Below are 20,220 nucleotides of genomic sequence, written 5' to 3' on the forward strand. Positions count from 1 at the left end.
GTTTGCAGCTTGAACAAAGAAACCAAACACCAACTAGAAGCCAGGTCGTGGGGACGACCGTCTGCTGCCGGGCCGCCACCCTTCTTACCCGTCCTTAAAGGACCACAGCAGGAGCGAACCCGCAAGCCTCTCCCAGACTCCCTTAGCAGCAGATCCTGCACCACGTGAGCGAGCGACATCTAACCTCGCGACACTTCCAACTATCGCGAACTTTCATGTTCCACTTCTCCTGGGGGAAAAGAGCGCAGGGAAGTTGCTCCGCCCCGTAAACCAAGATTTTGTTCTCGCGAGATCCCGATGACAGTTCGGAAGCCCGATCTCGCGGGATTTTCCGAGTTAGGGTTGGAAGTTGTGATGGGCGGTCGAGGGAGGACCGCCCTAAGAGGGAGGGTTAGGGGGTCGACAAGCATGTCGGCTGTCCTCTCTCGGCGGCGGAGCCTCAGACGACGAGGTGAGCGCCGCCCCGTCAGCCTCCACAGCGCTCTTCGGCTCTGCCACTGCCTCGGACGCCACCACCCCTTCTCCCTGGACCGCATCAGGCTGCACTTTTGCTCCTTCTCGCCCGGTGGCGTCAGGGTGTAGGGGGGGCGATGCACAGAGGGCGGCGGGAGGTGGTGTTGGCCGCGGTCTGCGGGCTCGCCTCCTCCCCGCCGTCCTCGGAGGCTGCCAGGCCCCTCCCCCGGGCCAGATGGATCCCTCCGCCCCGAAGCCCCGCGTGGAAACCGCCGGCAAAGGTATAAGCTCTGAGCTTGCCACTCCGCTGACACCGGTCTGTGCTGCGCCGGGTTGGACCTGTTCCTGCTGGTCCCCTAGGGTTGGGATTTTACCCGGTGGCTCCTCTGAGTGACAGCTGGAGATTGTGACCCTCTCCAGGGCTGGGGCCAATGCTTTGCGGTTCGGTGCTGAGAACCCGGACCCTGTTGTCACACTGCCCTTGGATCGAGTACTGGCTCTGACAGTTACTTGCTGAGCTACTTGGGGCATGTAAAACTGAGATCTACATGTCTGAGTTCTTGTGATTATTAAATGAGATGGTATATACAAAGCATTTGTGACCCAGTGTCTGGCTCAATCATAAGCGCTCAGTAAACGTTTGATATTTTTATTCTTTATCCTGGTACGTCCTGGTTCTTATTAATGGTAGAAGTTTGTTGTTAAGTTGATGAAAAGGACTGATATTTTTAGTTCAGTTTACTTTATAACACAGACCTTAATATAGAATGTATTGAGTCAGGGCCTTATAGTACACTTTTAAAGAGTCACCAAGAGGGGGTTTAAATAGGATTTAGTTATCTGCCACAAGTCATCCGAGATACCTTATTGCCCCCGAATTAATAGCTTTCATTATAGCGATATAACAACAGCAATATGCCCAATGTTTGTCTACATGCTTTCCTTTGAGGACGATCACGATCTCATTAAATAGGTGAATTCAGAGCTAAAATTTAAAGCGGTTTATGTAACAAGCCAAAACTGAAGGCCAAAATTAATGATATTGTAACCCAGGGGCCACAAATATCAATACCTATAGAACCCTGGCAGGTGACATAAGTAGATGAAGCTGGTGAGTGGAGATTATAGTGCCTGGGATGCTCCTGCCTCAGTGAAAAGGTGTAGGGGCTGCTCGGTACCAAGTGATCAGTCACGTGTGAGCTGCTACAGCATGGTAACTTCAAGATCAGATACCTTGGTTCGTATCAGGCTCTGTCTCTTTCTAGCTGTGTGATCATGGGCAAGTTGGTTAACCTTTATCTGTTGGCAACACTTGTAAAATGGAGCTGATAATATTGCTTACCTGAAGTAATGGGAAGGTGGTTGTGAGGCTTAAATGAATTGCTACATCCAAAGCACATGCTGGCACATAAAGCCTTCAGATGTTAGCTATATGTAAATAGTTGTTAATTCTACAAGTATTTGCGCTTCAGATATTGTTCTAGGTGCCCAGGATGTAGCGGTGAACACAAATTAAGCCCTGCTCTAGGGAACTTATGTTTAGGTTGAGGAGATAAACAATAACAGATAGGTAATATTTTTCTCTGAAATTGGAATAAAACAGGGTAAAGGAAGAGAGAATGGCAGGGACTTCTAGTTTAGATTGGGTGGTCAGAGAAGACACCTCTGAGGAGATGCCATTTAAAGCAGAGACCTGAATGAAGTGAAAGCATCAGTCACTCTGGTATTTAGGGAGAGTGTTGGTGGAAGAAACAGAAAGCTCAAGGGCCCTGAGGTGGGAACATGCCTGCCATGGTGAGGAATAGCAAGGAGGCCAGTTTGGAATGCAAGAGGGAGAGCTGGTAGGAAATGAAGTTAAAGAGGAAAACAGACCAGATCATAAGGAGCCTTGCACTAACCCTCCCCACCCCACCCCACCCCCCATTCAATCCAACATGAAATCCTCCCAATTTAAGCGATTTATTCTGGAGTTTGAATCCTGAATGATCCCAGCCCTAGCTCAAACTTAACTATTTAGTTTTAGAAATTAGCCAAACTCAGGAACCAAATGGAATTCCATAATTTTTTGTGTGAGGCCCATAAGGCTTCTTCCCATTCTGTGTCCTCTGACTGACAAACTCTTCTTAGACCTTTTCCCCTGTTACTTGTTTCCTCAATACTTTTCTTATACGTAGCATACTGTTCTCTTCTTCCAGAGTACTTACTGCAACTTCATGTTTGTAAACTTTTAGTAGCTGTCTCCCTCAGTAAATATCAAGGATCCGTGAGATCAAGGATGTGTCTACGTTAATAAATTCAGCACATGTTTATTGAATGCCTACTATGTGCTGGTCCTAGGGATAAAATATAGACATTTTCTTTGAGAGGAAGTTATTTTTTAGTGGGAAAGTCAGATAAAAACAAGTAAACATGAGAAACATTGTGATAAGTATGGTGGAGGCAATAAAATAATGAGCTAGAGAGTAATGGATTAACCTTTTAATAAGGTGGTCAGAGACAAAATCTCTGAGGAGATGACATAAAAACAGCTGAGAGAAGACATGCTTAGCATGTTTGAATCAACCGTAAGTTGGAGAAGTAAGTAAAGGCAGGTCATACAGGGACTATGTGCCACGGATGGTTATTGAAAGATTTTAAGTTAAAGATTTGCTAATGATTTGTATTTTTAAATAGTCAGTATTGCTGCTATATGGAAAATGGATTGTAGGGGAAATAGTGGCTGCAGAGAGAGTGGTTGGGAGCCTATAGCAGTAATTGAGGAGAAAGCCAAAGCTGGCATATTGTAGGGCGGAAGTCAGCAAACTGTGGTTGTGGACCAAATCTGGCACCCTTGTTTTTGTAGATAAAGTCTTACTGAACAGCCACAGCCAGATATTTAATGTGTTGTCCGGCTGCTTTTACATTACAAGGGCAAGGCCTGCGAGATCTAAAATAACAGGGAGCTAAAATCAGACTCTACAGAATAGTTTGGCAACAGTTGTGTCATGGAGAAAAGTAATACATTTTTTAGGTAGAAACAGCCAGACATTCTGATGGATTGGATGTAGGGAGTAGTATAAAAAGAGGAATAAGGGCAGACTAAAGGTTTTATACCTTGAAAAGTTGGTTACACGATGATGCCATTTAATGAGATTCAGAAAGTCTGGTTCTTAGCAAGGTTTAATCACTATAATTTTTTTCTTAATTTTATAGGATGATTATTAAAGCTGAGACAGTGGAACAAGGAAGGGCCTGTGAAAACAGGAGAGGACCTAGGTGGGGAAATGAGCCTAGGCTGGTCTGCTCTGGTTCACTAAGATGTCAGAAAAGGGGGCCTTGGGGACAGGGTCCGGTTTAGCCTGGGATGGACTGCCCCTGCCCATGCTGCCCTGGTTGTTTCGAGATTGGGAGATGCATGTCTGGGGGAGGAGGCAGGGAAAGGCACAGGCGCGCTCCAGGGCGGGAGTGCCAAATCATCATAATTTTTTACACTGGTTTTTAAAATGTTGTACCCCTTGTTTGGATTAGTATCTAGTTAATAATTGGTGTCAAGTCATAGGTGTTGAATAATAAAAAAATTAATAAGTTTTAGGTCTTTAAAAATTAGAAGGCATTTGCTGAGTAGACAAACAAATCATGTGAAACTAATAATGTATTAAGAATTGCTATAAGAGTTAATTTATGTTTTAAGGTCCAAAGAGTTACCATTTTGAAAATAGGGCCTATTGATCTATGTGTACAGTAGATCAAAGTTTTAGATTCACATTTAAACTTCGTCTTTTAGAATAGTGTTAGCAGTTCTCAAATACTTTGGATCCAAATATTAGAGTGGGAGAACAAATTTTTCTCTGTGTACTTCTGATTGTTATGCAAAACAGTCTCACCAGAGTTACTGGGAATAATGGTTTTACTTTTAAAGAACAACTGATGAGAACTAGTATAATGAGCTATTCTTGAGAGAATATAGACATACTAGTCATATTATAATCATAAATTTTATCAAAACCTAACTTAAAATCATTAAGAAGACCTAGAAAACTAGCAGTCGTTATCCGATCTCACTGACAAATGTGTGAGAAGAGTAATTCCTAATGTTCTTATCATTGTAGCCAAATAATTCCTCTGGGGTTCTTGCTATAAGAAATTTCATTTGTAAAATTGTTTTTACTTAATTTCCTCTATTTGGTACTTTTTAATTGTACCAATAGTATACTCTATAGAGACTCCCCTCCCCAATCATAATGCTATATTTTCTGAATAGAAAATAAAACAGCTGTACTAGTACAGTTGAGTACAGAATAAATTTATGTATATACAGGTCAGACTCTTCAAAAAATAATAGAATCTGAGCAAAAAGAGATCTTAGAATTTATCTTCCTTTTAATAATCTTAACTCTTCAAAACCTAGAAGGGAAAAAACCTTGACAAAGCTGGTACACATCACTGAATTGGGGATTCTCTTGGTTAGTTGTATACATACATATAAAACAACAGTTTAGAAGCAGCAGTATTGACAGTGAGAAGAAACAGCTGTCTCCAGAGAAAGAAGATGGAGTAACTATGAAAAAGAAGATAGAATTACAAAAGCATTGCTGTCCAGAGGATTTTAGCTTACTCCATACTAAGTCCTATTCTCTATTACTCTACCATATCATGAATAATATGTATGATGTTAATGAGTCATCATGGATATTTAAATCAGTGGTTCTCAGCCCTCGCTGTGGAACAGAATCAACTTTTGAATTCAACAATAACCATCAAACAAAGTAATAAAACCGATGCCCATGCCCTATATCCACGGAATCAGAATCAACAGAGGTAATGTCCAAGCATGTATGGGAAGATTATGATGCAACCAGGGTGAGAACATCTGAAAATAGATTATGTACCCTTTATTCTCCTTTGTATAGGATGTCTGATGATATATTTAAGAAAAATATTTACACATGTTATATGTATAATTTATCTTGTTTCAGTTATTTGGAAAGAGTATTTATGTGAGGTATTTTTTTCTCATAGCAGTGGATAAATGAGGTGGTACTTTATAAGCTAGATTTGGAAACTTTATTTTCTTCTTTATTATTACAGACATATGGCACCCAGGAGAAAGATGTCTTGTCCCTTCTCCAGATAATGAAAAGCTTTGTGAAGCAAGTATAAAATCTATCATAGTGGATGAAAATGGGAAGTCATTTGCAATCATCTTATATTCAGATTTTCAAGAAAGGAAAGTACCTCTTAAAAGACTTCAAGAAGTAAAATCTGTTAAAGATTGCTCCAGGAATTTCATATTTGATGATGAAGATTTAGAAAAACCTTATTTCCCAGATCGAAAATTTCCATCATCTGCTGTTGCTTTCCAGTTATCTGAAGATGGAGATTCTATTCCTTACACTATTAATAGGTATTTGAGAGACTATCAAAGGGAAGGAGCCCAGTTTCTTTATGGACACTTCATCCAAGGAAGAGGGTGTATTCTTGGTGATGATATGGGACTTGGAAAAACAGTACAGGTAATTACTTTAATTACTTTATAATTAATATTCCATAAAGTCATTTTATTATAAACATGAGTAGGTACCATATGGAAATCTCTTCTTTTTACTCTCAGTTCTTATGATAGCTAGTGTGTGTATGTCACCCACCTGACAGTAAAGTCCTTAAAGTTAAGGACAGTGCCTTAATCATTATTTTATGCTCAGAAATTACTTACTTAGTATTTATGAAATATACTAGAGGCCCAGTTCATGAAAATTCATGCACTGGAGGGGGGATCCCTCAGCCCGGCCTGCCCCCTCTCACAGTCCGGGAGCCCTCAGGGGCGGGAGGCGACCCGGCAATCAGGGGAAGGCGATGCCCCCATTACACCTCTGCTGCTGCCACTGCCAGCAGCACAAGCCTTGGCCGGCCCTGGTTACCTGAGCCACTTGTCATTTGTTGATTTGTTGATAATAGCCATTCTGACAGGTGTGAGATGGTACCGCATTGTCATTTTGATTTGCATCTCTCGGATAATTAGTGACTTTGAGCATGTTTTCATGTGTCTCTTGGCCTTCCTTCTGTCTTCTTTCGAAAAGATTCTATTTAGGTCCGTTGCCCATTTTTTTTTATTGGATCATTTATCTTCCTTTTATTAAATTGTATAAGTTGCCTGTAGATGTTGGAGATTAAACCTTTATCAGTGATAACATTTGTGAATATGTTCTCCCATACAGTGGCTTTCTTGTTGTTTTGTTGATGGTTTCTTTTGCTGTGAAAAAGCTTTTTATTTTGATGAAGTCCCATTTGTTTATTTTCGCTTTAGCTTCCATTACCCTAGGAGCAGTATCAGTGAAGAAGTTCTTTCGGCATATGTCTGAGATTTTGCTGCCTGTGGATTCCTCTAGTATTTTTATGGTTTCCCGTCTTATGTTTATTTTTTTTTTTTTATTTTTTTTTTTTTTTAATTTCTTTATTGATTAAGGTGTCACATATTTGTCCTCATCCCCCCATTCCCATCCCACCCCTCTCCCCACGCATGCCCCAATCCCCTGTTGAACTTAACCGTTGGATAGGCTTATATGCATGCATACAGGTCCTTTGGTTGAACTCTCCCCCTCTCCCACCCTCCCCCTACCCTCTTCTATCCTCCCTCTGAGGCCCGATAGTGCGATCGATGCCTCCTTGCTTCTGGTTCTGTTCTTGTTCCTCAGTCTATGTTGTTCATCATTTCCTCTAGATGAACGAGATCATATGTCACTAGATATATACTAATAAGAACTGAATGTGAGACGAGCAATAATATTTATGCTGACAGGCAAATGAATCAATCTGTAGCGAGCTTCCCCCTGGACCAACAGTTCTTTTGAGACCCAATTTCGATGTCCAGTAGTTCCTTATGTGTACATGTCAGCACTGACCCCTCAGTTCTGGATGGTGGACAAATGGTGGTAACGGAGGTCCGACTCCCTCTGGTTTGGTCTCGGCCGAACCCAGGGGCACGGCGTCACCCGGACTAAGGGGCACGTGGCCTCACCCATACCCAAGGGGTGCGTGTTCTCACCCGGGCCTGGGACCCAGCCTCACCCGGATGGATCCAGGGGCGCACGGCCTCACCCGGACCCAGGATCTGGCTTCACCCGTACCCAGGGACGCTTGGCCTCTCCCAGACCGAGGGCCACTTGGGCTCACCCGGGCCTAGGTGCACCAGGCCTCACCCAGATCCAGGGACACATGGTCTCACCCGGACCCAGGGACGCTTAGCCTCTCCCAGACCCAGGGGCACGTGGCCTCACCCGGGCCTAGGTGCACGAGGCCTCAACCGGATCCAGGGACACATGGTCTCACCCGGACCCAGGGACGCTTGGCCTCTCCCAGACCCAGGGCCACTTGGGCTCACCCGGGCCTAGGTGCACGAGGCCTCACCCGGATCCTGGGACACCTGGTCTCACCCGGACCCAGGGATGCTTGGCCTCTCCCAGACCCAGGGCCACTTGGGCTCACCCGGGCCTAGGTGCACGAGGCCTCACCCGGATCCAGGGACGCATGGTCTCACCCGGACCCAGGGACGCTTGGCCTCTCCCCGACCCAGGGCCACTTGGGCTCACCCGGGCCTAGGTGCACGAGGCCTCACCCGGATCCAGGGACACACGGTCTCACCCAGACCCAGGAACGTTTGGCCACTCCCAGACCCAGGGCCACTTGGGCTCACCCGGGCCTAGGTGCACGAGGCCTCACCCAGATCCAGGGACACATGGTCTCACCCGGACCCAGGGACGCTTAGCCTCTCCCAGACCCAGGGGCACGTGGCCTCACCCGGGCCTAGGTGCACGAGGCCTCAACCGGATCCAGGGACACATGGTCTCACCCGGACCCAGGGACGCTTGGCCTCTCCCAGACCCAGGGCCACTTGGGCTCACCCGGGCCTAGGTGCACGAGGCCTCATCCGGATCCAGGGACGCATGGTCTCACCCGGACCCAGGGACGCTTGGCCTCTCCCAGACCCAGGGCCACTTGGGCTCACCCGGGCCTAGGTGCACGAGGCCTCACCCGGATCCTGGGACACACGGTCTCACCCAGACCCAGGAACGTTTGGCCACTCCCAGACCCAGGGCCACTTGGGCTCACCCGGGCCTAGGTGCACGAGGCCTCACCCAGATCCAGGGACACATGGTCTCACCCGGACCCAGGGACGCTTAGCCTCTCCCAGACCCAGGGGCACGTGGCCTCACCCGGGCCTAGGTGCACGAGGCCTCATCCGGATCCAGGGACACATGGTCTCACCCGGACCCAGGGACGCTTGGCCTCTCCCAGACCCAGGGCCACTTGGGCTCACCCGGGCCTAGGTGCACGAGGCCTCATCCGGATCCAGGGACGCATGGTCTCACCCGGACCCAGGGACGCTTGGCCTCTCCCAGACCCAGGGCCACTTGGGCTCACCCGGGCCTAGGTGCACGAGGCCTCACCCGGATCCTGGGACACATGGTCTCACCCGGACCCAGGGATGCTTGGCCTCTCCCAGACCCAGGGCCACTTGGGCTCACCCGGGCCTAGGTGCACGAGGCCTCACCCGGATCCAGGGACGCATGGTCTCACCCGGACCCAGGGATGCTTGGCCTCTCCCAGACCCAGGGCCACTTGGGCTCACCCGGGCCTAGGTGCACGAGGCCTCACCCGGATCCAGGGACACACGGTCTCACCCAGACCCAGGAACGTTTGGCCACTCCCAGACCCAGGGCCACTTGGGCTCACCTGGGCCTAGGTGCACGAGGCCTCACCCAGATCCAGGGACACATGGTCTCACCCGGACCCAGGGACGCTTAGCCTCTCCCAGACCCAGGGGCACGTGGCCTCACCCGGGCCTAGGTGCACGAGGCCTCATCCGGATCCAGGGACACATGGTCTCACCCGGACCCAGGGACGCTTGGCCTCTCCCAGACCCAGGGCCACTTGGGCTCACCCGGGCCTAGGTGCACGAGGCCTCATCCGGATCCAGGGACGCTTGGCCTCTCCCAGACCCAGGGCCACTTGGGCTCACCCGGGCCTAGGTGCACGAGGCCTCACCCGGATCCTGGGACACCTGGTCTCACCCGGACCCAGGGACGCTTGGCCTCTCCCAGACCCAGGGCCACATGGGCTCACCCGGGCCTAGGTGCACGAGGCCTCACCCGGATCCAGGGACGCATGGTCTCACCCGGACCCAGGGACGCTTGGCCTCTCCCCGACCCAGGGCCACTTGGGCTCACCCGGGCCTAGGTGCACGAGGCCTCACCCGGATCCAGGGACACACGGTCTCACCCAGACCCAGGAACGTTTGGCCACTCCCAGACCCAGGGCCACTTGGGCTCACCCGGGCCTAGGTGCACGAGGCCTCACCCAGATCCAGGGACACATGGTCTCACCCGGACCCAGGGACGCTTAGCCTCTCCCAGACCCAGGGGCACGTGGCCTCACCCGGGCCTAGGTGCACGAGGCCTCATCCGGATCCAGGGACACATGGTCTCACCCGGACCCAGGGACGCTTGGCCTCTCCCAGACCCAGGGCCACTTGGGCTCACCCGGGCCTAGGTGCACGAGGCCTCATCCGGATCCAGGGACGCATGGTCTCACCCGGACCCAGGGACGCTTGGCCTCTCCCAGACCCAGGGCCACTTGGGCTCACCCGGGCCTAGGTGCACGAGGCCTCACCCGGATCCTGGGACACATGGTCTCACCCGGACCCAGGGATGCTAGGCCTCTCCCAGACCCAGGGCCACTTGGGCTCACCCGGGCCTAGGTGCACGAGGCCTCACCCGGATCCAGGGACGCATGGTCTCACCCGGACCCAGGGATGCTTGGCCTCTCCCAGACCCAGGGCCACTTGGGCTCACCCGGGCCTAGGTGCACGAGGCCTCACCCGGATCCAGGGACACACGGTCTCACCCAGACCCAGGAATGTTTGGCCACTCCCAGACCCAGGGCCACTTGGGCTCACCTGGGCCTAGGTGCACGAGGCCTCACCCAGATCCAGGGACACATGGTCTCACCCGGACCCAGGGACGCTTAGCCTCTCCCAGACCCAGGGGCACGTGGCCTCACCCGGGCCTAGGTGCACGAGGCCTCATCCGGATCCAGGGACACCTGGTCTCACCCGGACCCAGGGACGCTTGGCCTCTCCCAGACCCAGGGCCACTTGGGCTCACCCGGGCCTAGGTGCACGAGGCCTCATCCTGATCCAGGGACGCATGGTCTCACCCGGACCCAGGGACGCTTCGCCTCTCCCAGACCCAGGGCCACTTGGGCTCACTCGGGCCTAGGTGCACGAGGCCTCACCCGGATCCTGGGACACCTGGTCTCACCCGGACCCAGGGACGCTTGGCCTCTCCCAGACCCAGGGCCACTTGGGCTCACCCGGGCCTAGGTGCACGAGGCCTCACCCAGATCCAGGGACGCATGGTCTCACCCGGACCCAGGGATGCTTGGCCTCTCCCCGACCCAGGGCCACTTGGGCTCACCCGGGCCTAGGTGCACGAGGCCTCACCCGGATCCAGGGACACACGGTCTCACCCAGACCCAGGAACGTTTGGCCACTCCCAGACCCAGGGCCACTTGGGCTCACCCGGGCCTAGGTGCACGAGGCCTCACCCAGATCCAGGGACACATGGTCTCACCCGGACCCAGGGACGCGTGGCCTCTCCCAGACCCAGGGCCACTTGGGCTCACCCGGGCCTAGGTGCACGAGGCCTCATCCGGATCCAGGGACGCATGGTCTCCCCCGGACCCAGGGGCGCTTGGCCTCCCCCAGACCCAGGGCCACTTGGGCTCACCCGGGCCTAGGTGCACGAGGCCTCACCCAGATCCAGGGACACATGGTCTCACCCGAACCCAGGGGCGCTTGGCCTCCCCCAGACCCAGGGCCACTTGGGCTCACCCGGGCCTAGGTGCACGAGGCCTCACCCAGATCCAGGGACACATGGTCTCACCCGGACCCAGGGACGCTTAGCCTCTCCCAGACCCAGGGCCACTTGGGCTCACCCGGGCCTAGGTGCACGCGGCCTCACCCGGATCCAGGGACACATGGTCTCGCCTGGACCCAGGGGTGTGTGGGCTCTCCCAGACCCAGGGGCGCTTGGCCTTGCCCGGGCACGGGATCCAGCGTCATCCGGATCCAGGGGCACTTGGCCTCACCCGGACCCGGAGTCCGGCCTCACCTGGACCCAGGGGCATGTGGCCTCACCTAGACCCAGGGACGTGAGGCCTCATTTATACCCAGAGGCGTGTGACCACACCCGAGCCCAGAGGCGCGCAACCCCGCCCGCACCCGGGTCTCAGCGGGGCCCCGTCTTCCCGATCCCAATTCCTGCCGGTCAATCCCCCCTCAGCAATTCCCCTGGCCATCCTTCCAGAGCTCCAGTATGGCTGCTGCAGAACTCGTCGGGCGGCGGCTCGGCGAAGCTCCGGTGCACCCGGTGCATGGCGGTGGGCCAGTCTGGCGTCGCTGCGTCGGCCCTTGGGTCTGCATCGGTGGCTGGTCGCCGAGCATGCGCACCTGGCCGCTTCCGGGGCGTTGAGATTCTTGACGGACTCAGAGGTCAGCAAGCGCGGAGTCTCCCACCCCATGTCTCATAGGGGTTCGTCTGTCCATGCTTGGCTGCCAGTGGAGCCGTCCCCTCAGCCGGAGACCGCCGGGGGATCTGCGCCGAGCACGTTCCAGGCCGCTGTTGTATCGCCTGAGCCTTAGTTCTTTTGTGTCGCCTGAGCAGTAGTTCTTAAAGTGTGGTCTTTGGGTCACCGGCATCAGCATCATCCCACATACCCCTCTTTTATTCTAGTTGTAGAGCATCTACTCAGCCAGCCCTATGGTGGTCTTGGATGGTGTCTGCTCTGCTCTCTTGTCGTAGTCTCAAAGTTGTTATGGTAGGAAACAATCAGGCTTCCGACCTATGCCTCCATCTTGGTCCTCCTTTGTATAGTTAAGTCTTGATTGTTGTTGGTGTCACTGGGGGGGCTCTCTTTGTCTATAAAGGAAGAGTTGCTGTGCAGGAGACACGTTTATGGGCCGGGTCTTGGTGCAGCAAAGCTTTGGCGCTCACTGAATATTCCCGTTGAATGTGTCCCTTATGCACGTGGTTGAAATCTGGTGTCATCTCCCACAGACCACCAGATGCCCTCGTTTCTGGGTCTCCAATGGGGTGTAGATCAGCTACTGCCTTAGGCACTCAGCAAGGATTACAGCAAAAACTGTAGTTTCTTCCTCCTGTCTGAGTGGCCCTGGAGCAGTCCGACTAGAACAGCAGATCATCTGGTCCGCTGCCAGAGGGCAGGCCACCCACATGCATAAGCCGTTGCTTGGGGCGCAGGTGTGCCTGCAAGATTTGCGGGGCAGGTCTTCAAAACGTGCAGGGCGGGTCCCAGGGCGGGGCGGGGTCTCAGGGCGCCCACAGGCCATGGTGCGGCGAGCCAAGATGGCTGTGAGTCTGGTCCTTCTGCCTTCCACGTATCTAAGTCCCCTCGTTCCGCACTCCAGCGCAGCAAACACTGATTGCTGGGCGCACCTCCGCAAGAGTCCCGCCTCTCCCCGCAGACATCTGGGTCTCCCGGGGTTCGCCAGAAGATGGGTTTCAGGGTGATGGAGAGCCAATCTCCCCTAGGTTTGGAACAAAAGCCCCTCTCCCCCGCCACCAGCCAGACCCACGCACCTCCACACCTCATCCCCTCCGATTTCGCTGGGTGCGAGGCAACAGAACAGCCCCTAACCTCCGCCACCATCTTTTTCATACTTCCCAATCTGTACTTCTTAATCCCTTCATTTCAGTCAACTCTACTGAAGTCTAGCGCCGCTGGGAGGTGCACGGAAAGGGCGCCCGGGCCTCCATCCAGTGCGCGGTGCGCGCGTCCCGCGGAACCAGGCGCGCGAGGGCCACGCGGCTGGGACGGGCGCTGGGCGGCCGCCGAGCTCCAGGCACCGCCATCGCCGCGTTCCGGACGTCGCCGCCGCGGCGTCCCCCCAATTTATACTTCTTAATCCCTTGAATTCAGTCAACTCTACTGAAGTCTAGCGCCGCCAGGAGGTGCACGGAGAGGGCGCCCGGGCCTCCGTCCGGTGTGTGGGGCGCGCGGCCCGCGGCACCAGGCGCGCGGGGGCTGCGCGGCGGGGACGGGTGCTGGGAGGCCGCCGGGCTCCGGGCGCCGCAGCGGCGGCGGCGTCCCCAGCGTCCCGGGCCGTGTGGCCTGCGGGGGCGGCGGAGTTGCGAAAGTGAGTGAGTTTCCCAGGGTTTCGCCCGGAATGGGGTTCAGTGCAATCGGAGCCGGTGCTCAGCGCACTCCGGAGCCTTTATCTCCTTCCTGCCAGTGAACTCCGGCCAGGTCATCAGCCGCCCCCTCCTCTCCGGTTCCATCCTCCCCGCAGGCGCGTGTGCTCGTGTCTCCGCCCGTTTCTCCATACCTCAGGTTTTTACGGCTTCCCCGACTGTCCCCGTGGCCTTCTCCTTCCCCCCAGCTGTGGGTATTTCAGTCTGCCAGCTCTCCTGTGGTTCTGGACGATGTCCGTTCTGACCTCTAGTTGTATTTTTGAAATTGTTGTGCCCGGCTGCAGGTTAGGTGTTTAACCTATGCCGCCATCTTGGTTTTTTTCCCGTCTTATGTTTAAGTCTTGTATCCATTTTGAGTTTATTTTTGTGTATGGTGTAAGTTGGTGATCTAGTTTCATTTTTTTGCATGTATCTGTCCAATTTTCCCAACACCATTTATTGAAGAGACTGTCTTGGCTCCATTGTATGTTCATGCCTCCTTTGTCAAATATTAATTGAGCATAGTGGTTTGGGTCGATATCTGGATTCTCTATTCCAGGGGTCCTCAAACTTTTTAAACAGGGGGCCAGTTCACTGTCCCTCAGACTGTTGGAGGGCCGGACTATAGTTTAAAATTATGAACAAATTCCTATGCACACTGCACATATCTTATTTTGAAGTAAAAAAACAAAACGACAAAAACACCTGCATGTGGCCCGCGGGCTGTAGTTTGAGAACGCCTGCTCTATTCTATTCCATTGGTCTATATGTCTGTACTTGTGCCAGTACCAGGCTGTTTTGAGAACAGTGGCTTTGTAATACAGCTTGAAATCTGGTATTGAGATCTCTCCTACTTTATTCTTCTTTCTCCGGATTGCTGTGGCTATTCGGGTCTTTTTTTATTCCAGATAAATTTTTGGAGAGTTCTTTCTAGGTCTGTGAAATATGCAGTTGGTATTTTAATGGGGAGTGCATTGAATCTATAGATTGCTTTGGGTAGTATGGACATTTTAATGATGTTGATTCTACCAGTACATGAACATGGTATGTTCTTCCATCTGTTTACGTCTTCCTCTATCTCTTTTTTTCAGTATCCTGTAGTTTTCCACGTATAGGTCTTTTACCTCCTTAGTTAAGTTTATTCCTAGGTATCTTAATTTTTTTGGTGCGATGGTAAATGGGATTGCTTTTTTAGTTTCTCTTTCTGTAAGTTCACTGTTGGTGTATAGAAATGCCATAGATTTCTTTGCGTTAATTTTGTATCCTGCTACATTGCTGAATTCATTTATTAAGTCTATTAGTTTTTTGACGGAGTCTTTCAGGTTTTTTATGTACAATATCATGTCATCTGCAAATAAGGACAGCTTTACTTCTTTTCTAATTTGGATGCCTTTTATTTCTTCTTCTTGACTGATTGCAATGGCTAATACTTCCAGTACTATGTCAAACAGGAGTGGTGAGAGTGGGCATCCCTGTCTTGTTCCTGTTCTTAGGGGAAATGGTTTTAGTTTTTGCCCATTGAGTCTGCTGTTAGCTGTGGGTTTATCATATATAGCTTTTATTATGTTGAGGTATGATCCTTCTATTCCCACCTTGTTGAGAGTTTTTATCAAGAAAGGGTGTTGGATTTTGTCAAATGCTTTTTCTGCATCAATTGATATGACTATGTGATTTTTATCTCTCAATTTGTTTATGTGATGAATCACGTTTATTGATTTGCGGATATTGTACCATCCTTGCATTCCTAGGATAAATCCTACTTGGTCATGGTGTATGATCTTTCTGATGTACTGCTGGAGCCGATTTGCTAGAATTTTGTTGAGGATTTTGGCATCTATGTTTATGAGGGATATTGGCCTGTAATTCTTTTTCATTGTGTTGTCTTTATCTGGTTTTGGTATTAGGGTGATGCTGGCTTCATAGAAGGAGCTTGGAAGTGTTCCTTCCTCTTGAATTTTTTGGAATAGTCTGAGGAGGATAGGTTTTAGTTCTTCCTTGAATGTTTGGTAAAACTCTCCTGTGAAGCCGTCTGGCCCCGGGCTTTTGTTTGCCGGAAGTTTTTTGATGACTGCGTCAAGTTCTTCCATAGTTATTGGCCTATTGATCTGTTTAGATTCTTCCTGATTGAGCTTTGGAAGGTATTTTTTTTCTAGGAATATGTCCATTTATTCCAGGTTGTCCAGTTTGTTAAAATAGAGTTGTTCATAGTATTTTGTAACAATCCTTTGTATTTCTGTGGGGTCTGTTGTTATTTCACCTCTTTCATTTCTGATTTTGTTTATTTGGGTCCTCTCTCTTTGCTTCTTCGTGAGCCTGGCTAGAGGTTCATCAATCTTGTTTATCCTTTCAAAGAACCAGCTCTTGGTTTTGTTGATCTTTTGTATTGTTTCTTTGGTCTCTATGTCATTTATCTCCGCTCTGATCTTTCTTATTTCCTTCCTTCTGCTTACACTGGGCCTTTCTTGTTGCTCTCTTTTTAATTCTTTGAGTTGTAGGGTTAGGTAATTTATTACCATTGTTTCTTGTTTTTTTGCAGTAGGCTTGTAGAGCTATGAACTTCCCTCTCAAGACTGCTTTCGCTGTGTCCCATAGTGATTTTGAATTGTTGTGTTTTCATTGTCATTTGTTGCCATGATGTTTTTTATTTCTTCCTTGATCTCTCTGGTAACCCAGTCATTGTTTAATAGCATGCTGTTTAGTCTCCATGTGTTAGATTTTTTTGGATTGTTTTTATTGTAGTTGATTTCCAGTTTTATGCCACTGTGATCTGAGAAGATACTCGGTATGATTTCTATCTTCTTGAATTTGAAGAGACTTTGCCTATGTCCCAGCATGTGGTCTATCTTTGAAAATGTCCCATGTGCACTTGAGAAGAATGTATATTCTGTGGCTTTGGGGTGAAATGTTCTGAAGATGTCAATTAATTCCATCTGGTCTAATGAGTCATTTAGGATTGATGTTTCTTTGCTGATTTTTTGTTTAGAGGATTTGTCCAATGGTGATAGTGGGGTATTAAAGTCTCCTACTATGAGTGTATTGCTATAAATCTTTCCCTTGATCTCCTCCAGGAGTTTTTTTATGTATTTGGGTGCTCCTGTATTGGGTGCATATATGTTTACCAGAGTTATTTCTTCTTGTTGGATTTCTCCCTTTAGTATTATGAAGTGGCCTTCCTTATCTCTTGTTATGTCCTTCACTTTGAGATCTAATTTGTCAGATATAAGTATTGCTATCCCAGCTTTTTTTTTTCATTTCCATTCACCTGGAAAACCTTTTTCCATCCCTTCACCCTCAGTCTGTGTGTGTCTTTTTTTCTGAGTTGGGTTTCTTGTAGACAGCAGATATATGGGTCCTTTTTCTTATCCAATCCATTACCCTGTGTCTTTTGATTGGAGCGTTTAATCCATTTACATTTAAAGTTATTATTGATAGGTACTTATTTGTCACCATTCTTATTCTTTACCCTTCTGTTCCTTCTTCGCTTTCTATATTCTTTTTTACAGCAGACCCTTTAACATTTCTTGCATTGCTGATTTAGTGGTGATAAATTCCCTTAGTCCTTTTTTGTCTGTGAAGCTCCTGATTTCACCTTCAATTTTAATTGATAGCCTTGCTGGGTACAGTATTCTTGGATTCAGACCCTTTCTTTGCATGACTTTGTATATTTCATTCCATTCCCTTCTGGCTTGATGAGTTTCTGTTGAGAAATCAGTTGCTAGTCTGATGGGGGTTCCTTTGTATGTAACTTTCTGTCTCTTTCTGGCCGCTTTTAAGATTCTTACTTTGTCGTTGGTATTTGCCAATTTAATTATAATGTGCCTTGGCGTCAGTCTTTTGGGGTTCATTTTGCTTGGGACTCTGTGAGCTTCTTGGATTTGTGTGGGTTTTTTCTTCCCTGTATCGGGGAAGTTTTCTGTCATTATTTCTTCAAACAGGTTTTCTATTCCTTGCTTAGTTTCCTCTCCTTCTGGAACCCCTATTATGCGGATATTGTTTTGTTTCGTGTTGTCCCACAGTTCCCTTAGGCTCTCCTCCTGCTTTTTAATTTTTTTTTCTAGGAGCTGCTCTAATTGGGTATTTTTCCCCACCTTGTCTTCTAGCTCACTGATGCGGTCCTCTGCTTCTTCTAGTCTACTCTTGATGCTTTCTATTGAGTTCTTTACAGCAGCGATGTCATTTTTCATTTCTTCTTGGTTCTTCTTCATTTCCTCTTGGTTCTTACTCATATTGTCAAATTTGTCTTCCATTCTTTTCAGTCACCATATGACCATTTCTCTGAATTCTTTCTGTGACATGTTGTTAGCCTCTGTTTCGTTTACTTCCTTTTCTGGTGATGCCTGCTTTTCTTTCATATGTGGGCTGTTTCTTTGTCTCCCCATTGTCTCTCTTCTCTGAATGTCTGGTTATGTAGTTTTCTCTCTCCTGCGTTGATTTAAAGGCACAAAATACAACACAACCAGTTACAAAACACAGGGCAATGAACAGAAATGTATTCACGCTATTGATAGCCCCCAATAAAGGTGACCACCAGAGAAAGGCAAATTAGGGAATAGTAGAGAAAGAAGAGAAGAGAAAAAAAAAGAAAAGAAAAGGAGTGTCAGAATGAAATTGGGAAAAGGAAAAAAAAAAGTAAGAGAGAAAAGAAAGAGACTAAGAAAGAAAAGGGGATCAAACTATATATATGGGGAGAAAACTCCAATAGAACAGCCACTAATCCCAGCAAATGCCAGCAACAAGTACCTGAGATTAATACAAACTACAAACAGCAACTAATATCAAGCGAGGCGAGGGAAAACAGAAGCAAAAAAAAAATCAAAAACAAAGCAAAAAAAAAAAAAATAAGCAAAACAATCTCACCAAAACGCATAAAGAATCAATATAGTCAACATTCAAGCAAACAACAGCATAAGAACAGAGAGAAATACAATTTTTGGATAGTTAAGACAGAGAAGAGATAGGTGTGTATGGACTTGGAGCAGGGAATTGGAAATTAGATATATAAGTAGGGTGAAATTTTAACAGGGGATAAACAGAAAGAATAGGGAAAATCTAAAGCAATAAAAGGGTAAGAGAAACAGGACACCAAAAGGGGAAAAGTTAGGAAGAGAGTGAGGGCATAAAGGTAGAGTTAAGATAGAGTAAAACGATGCAGAAGTAAAGATGATAATAGAAGTTAGAACACTAATCCCAAAGTATAATAAAGTGAAAATAAAATGACACTTAAAAAAAAAGGTAAAATAGTAGAAGTAATGATACTGATTGAAAATAAAAATGTAATAATTAAAAATGTAAAATCAAGTGAGGAAAAAAGAAAAAAAATTGTTTCTTAAGTAAAAGATGAAAAAAATAAGAATAAAAAACAATAAAAAAATTTTTAAAAAATAAAAAGTAAAAAAATAAAATGTGCAGTAGTGAAGGTCATTCACTTCCTCTATTGTTCTGTTTGGCATGCCTGTTTCCCAGTCAGGACAGTGTTGCAGATCCCTGTGTTCTACTGCTCCTCAGTGTTGTAAGCCAGTCCTGATTTTTAAGCAGGCGGTGTCTTAATTTCTCGTATTCCTTTATTTTTGATTACACAAGAGTCAATTTGTGATTCAGCCCCTTGGGTGGCAGTGTTTCTGGATTGTCTTCCGGGCCTCTCTAGCCTTCTTTCCCTGTAGCACTCAATACCAGTTTGTGGAAGTGGGCTGCCTCAGAGCTGGCTCTCTGAAAGTCACTTCCCGCTCCGATCCCCAGGTTCCAGAAAAACGACTTTCCCCTGCAGTCTCCCAGGGTGTCCCCAACTGGGTGATCCTATCTGTTGGGCTTGGATTTGAAGAGGAAAAAGCCCAAGTGTGCAAACAACGGGGCTGCAGGCAAGTCTGCGTATCCCCCTTTCCCTTTTTGGTCTAAGCAGCAGGCACACTTTTAAGATCCTGGGCTTTTCTTTTGCGTCAGAACAAAATGGGTTGCTTTTTAGAGATCCCTTCTGTTAGCAGCTCTGAGGACCCCTTTTCACATTCACGGATTACGCCAACCCCAACAGCCATGGACTTTTCTAGGCACAGATCTTCCCCCGTCCTCCAGCTCCCACAGTGTGCGCGTTTCTCTCTACCGCAGGGACTAGAGACCTCACCTTATCTCAGGCGAAATCTGACCTTTTCATGGTGGAGTGTAGACCTTTTCTGAAACCGCGTATTTGTGCCAATTGGCGACTGGTGTTCTGGGGCTTACAGCTGTTCGGTGGTCTCTGCAGTTGCAACTTTTCAAGCTTCCGATAAGATCCACTTTCTTCTTCAAGATGGCGCGGTTTCCGCCTAAATTTATTCTTACAGGCCTTTTGTGCCTATTGCATCAGAAGTTTCCTAGGCTAGGACCGCTGGGCCACTAGGAGTTCTATTGGTGGACTTCAGAGAGATGTCCTATTTCCCTAAAGTGTGTGCTGGGATTTACATGTACTACATATGCTTTTCTGCTGAGAAGATCTACATTAGTTATCTATTGTTGCATAACAAATTACACCAAAATTTGGTAGCTTAAAAATGATGCACGTTCATCATAT

At 48.6% G+C, this 20,220-nt stretch overlaps 1 protein-coding gene across 2 annotated transcripts in view; it reads left to right on the forward strand.

The window, feature by feature from the left end:
- Positions 1–327: 327 nt before the first annotated feature.
- The window catches only part of ERCC6L2 (ERCC excision repair 6 like 2), a 131,913-nt gene continuing 112,020 nt past the window's right edge, over positions 328–20,220 (forward strand). The window contains exons 1-2 of one of the 2 annotated variants that reach the window (XM_054727095.1): positions 328–734; positions 5,521–5,945. In XM_054727095.1, the coding sequence (XP_054583070.1) occupies positions 689–734; positions 5,521–5,945 (471 nt within the window). In that variant the 5' untranslated portion in view covers positions 328–688. The remainder of the gene's footprint in view (positions 735–5,520; positions 5,946–20,220) is intronic. The other variant, XM_054727094.1, reaches the window with a different exon arrangement.

This window comes from Eptesicus fuscus, chromosome 15, assembly GCF_027574615.1.
Source record: "Eptesicus fuscus isolate TK198812 chromosome 15, DD_ASM_mEF_20220401, whole genome shotgun sequence".
Taxonomy (NCBI): domain Eukaryota; kingdom Metazoa; phylum Chordata; class Mammalia; order Chiroptera; family Vespertilionidae; genus Eptesicus; species Eptesicus fuscus.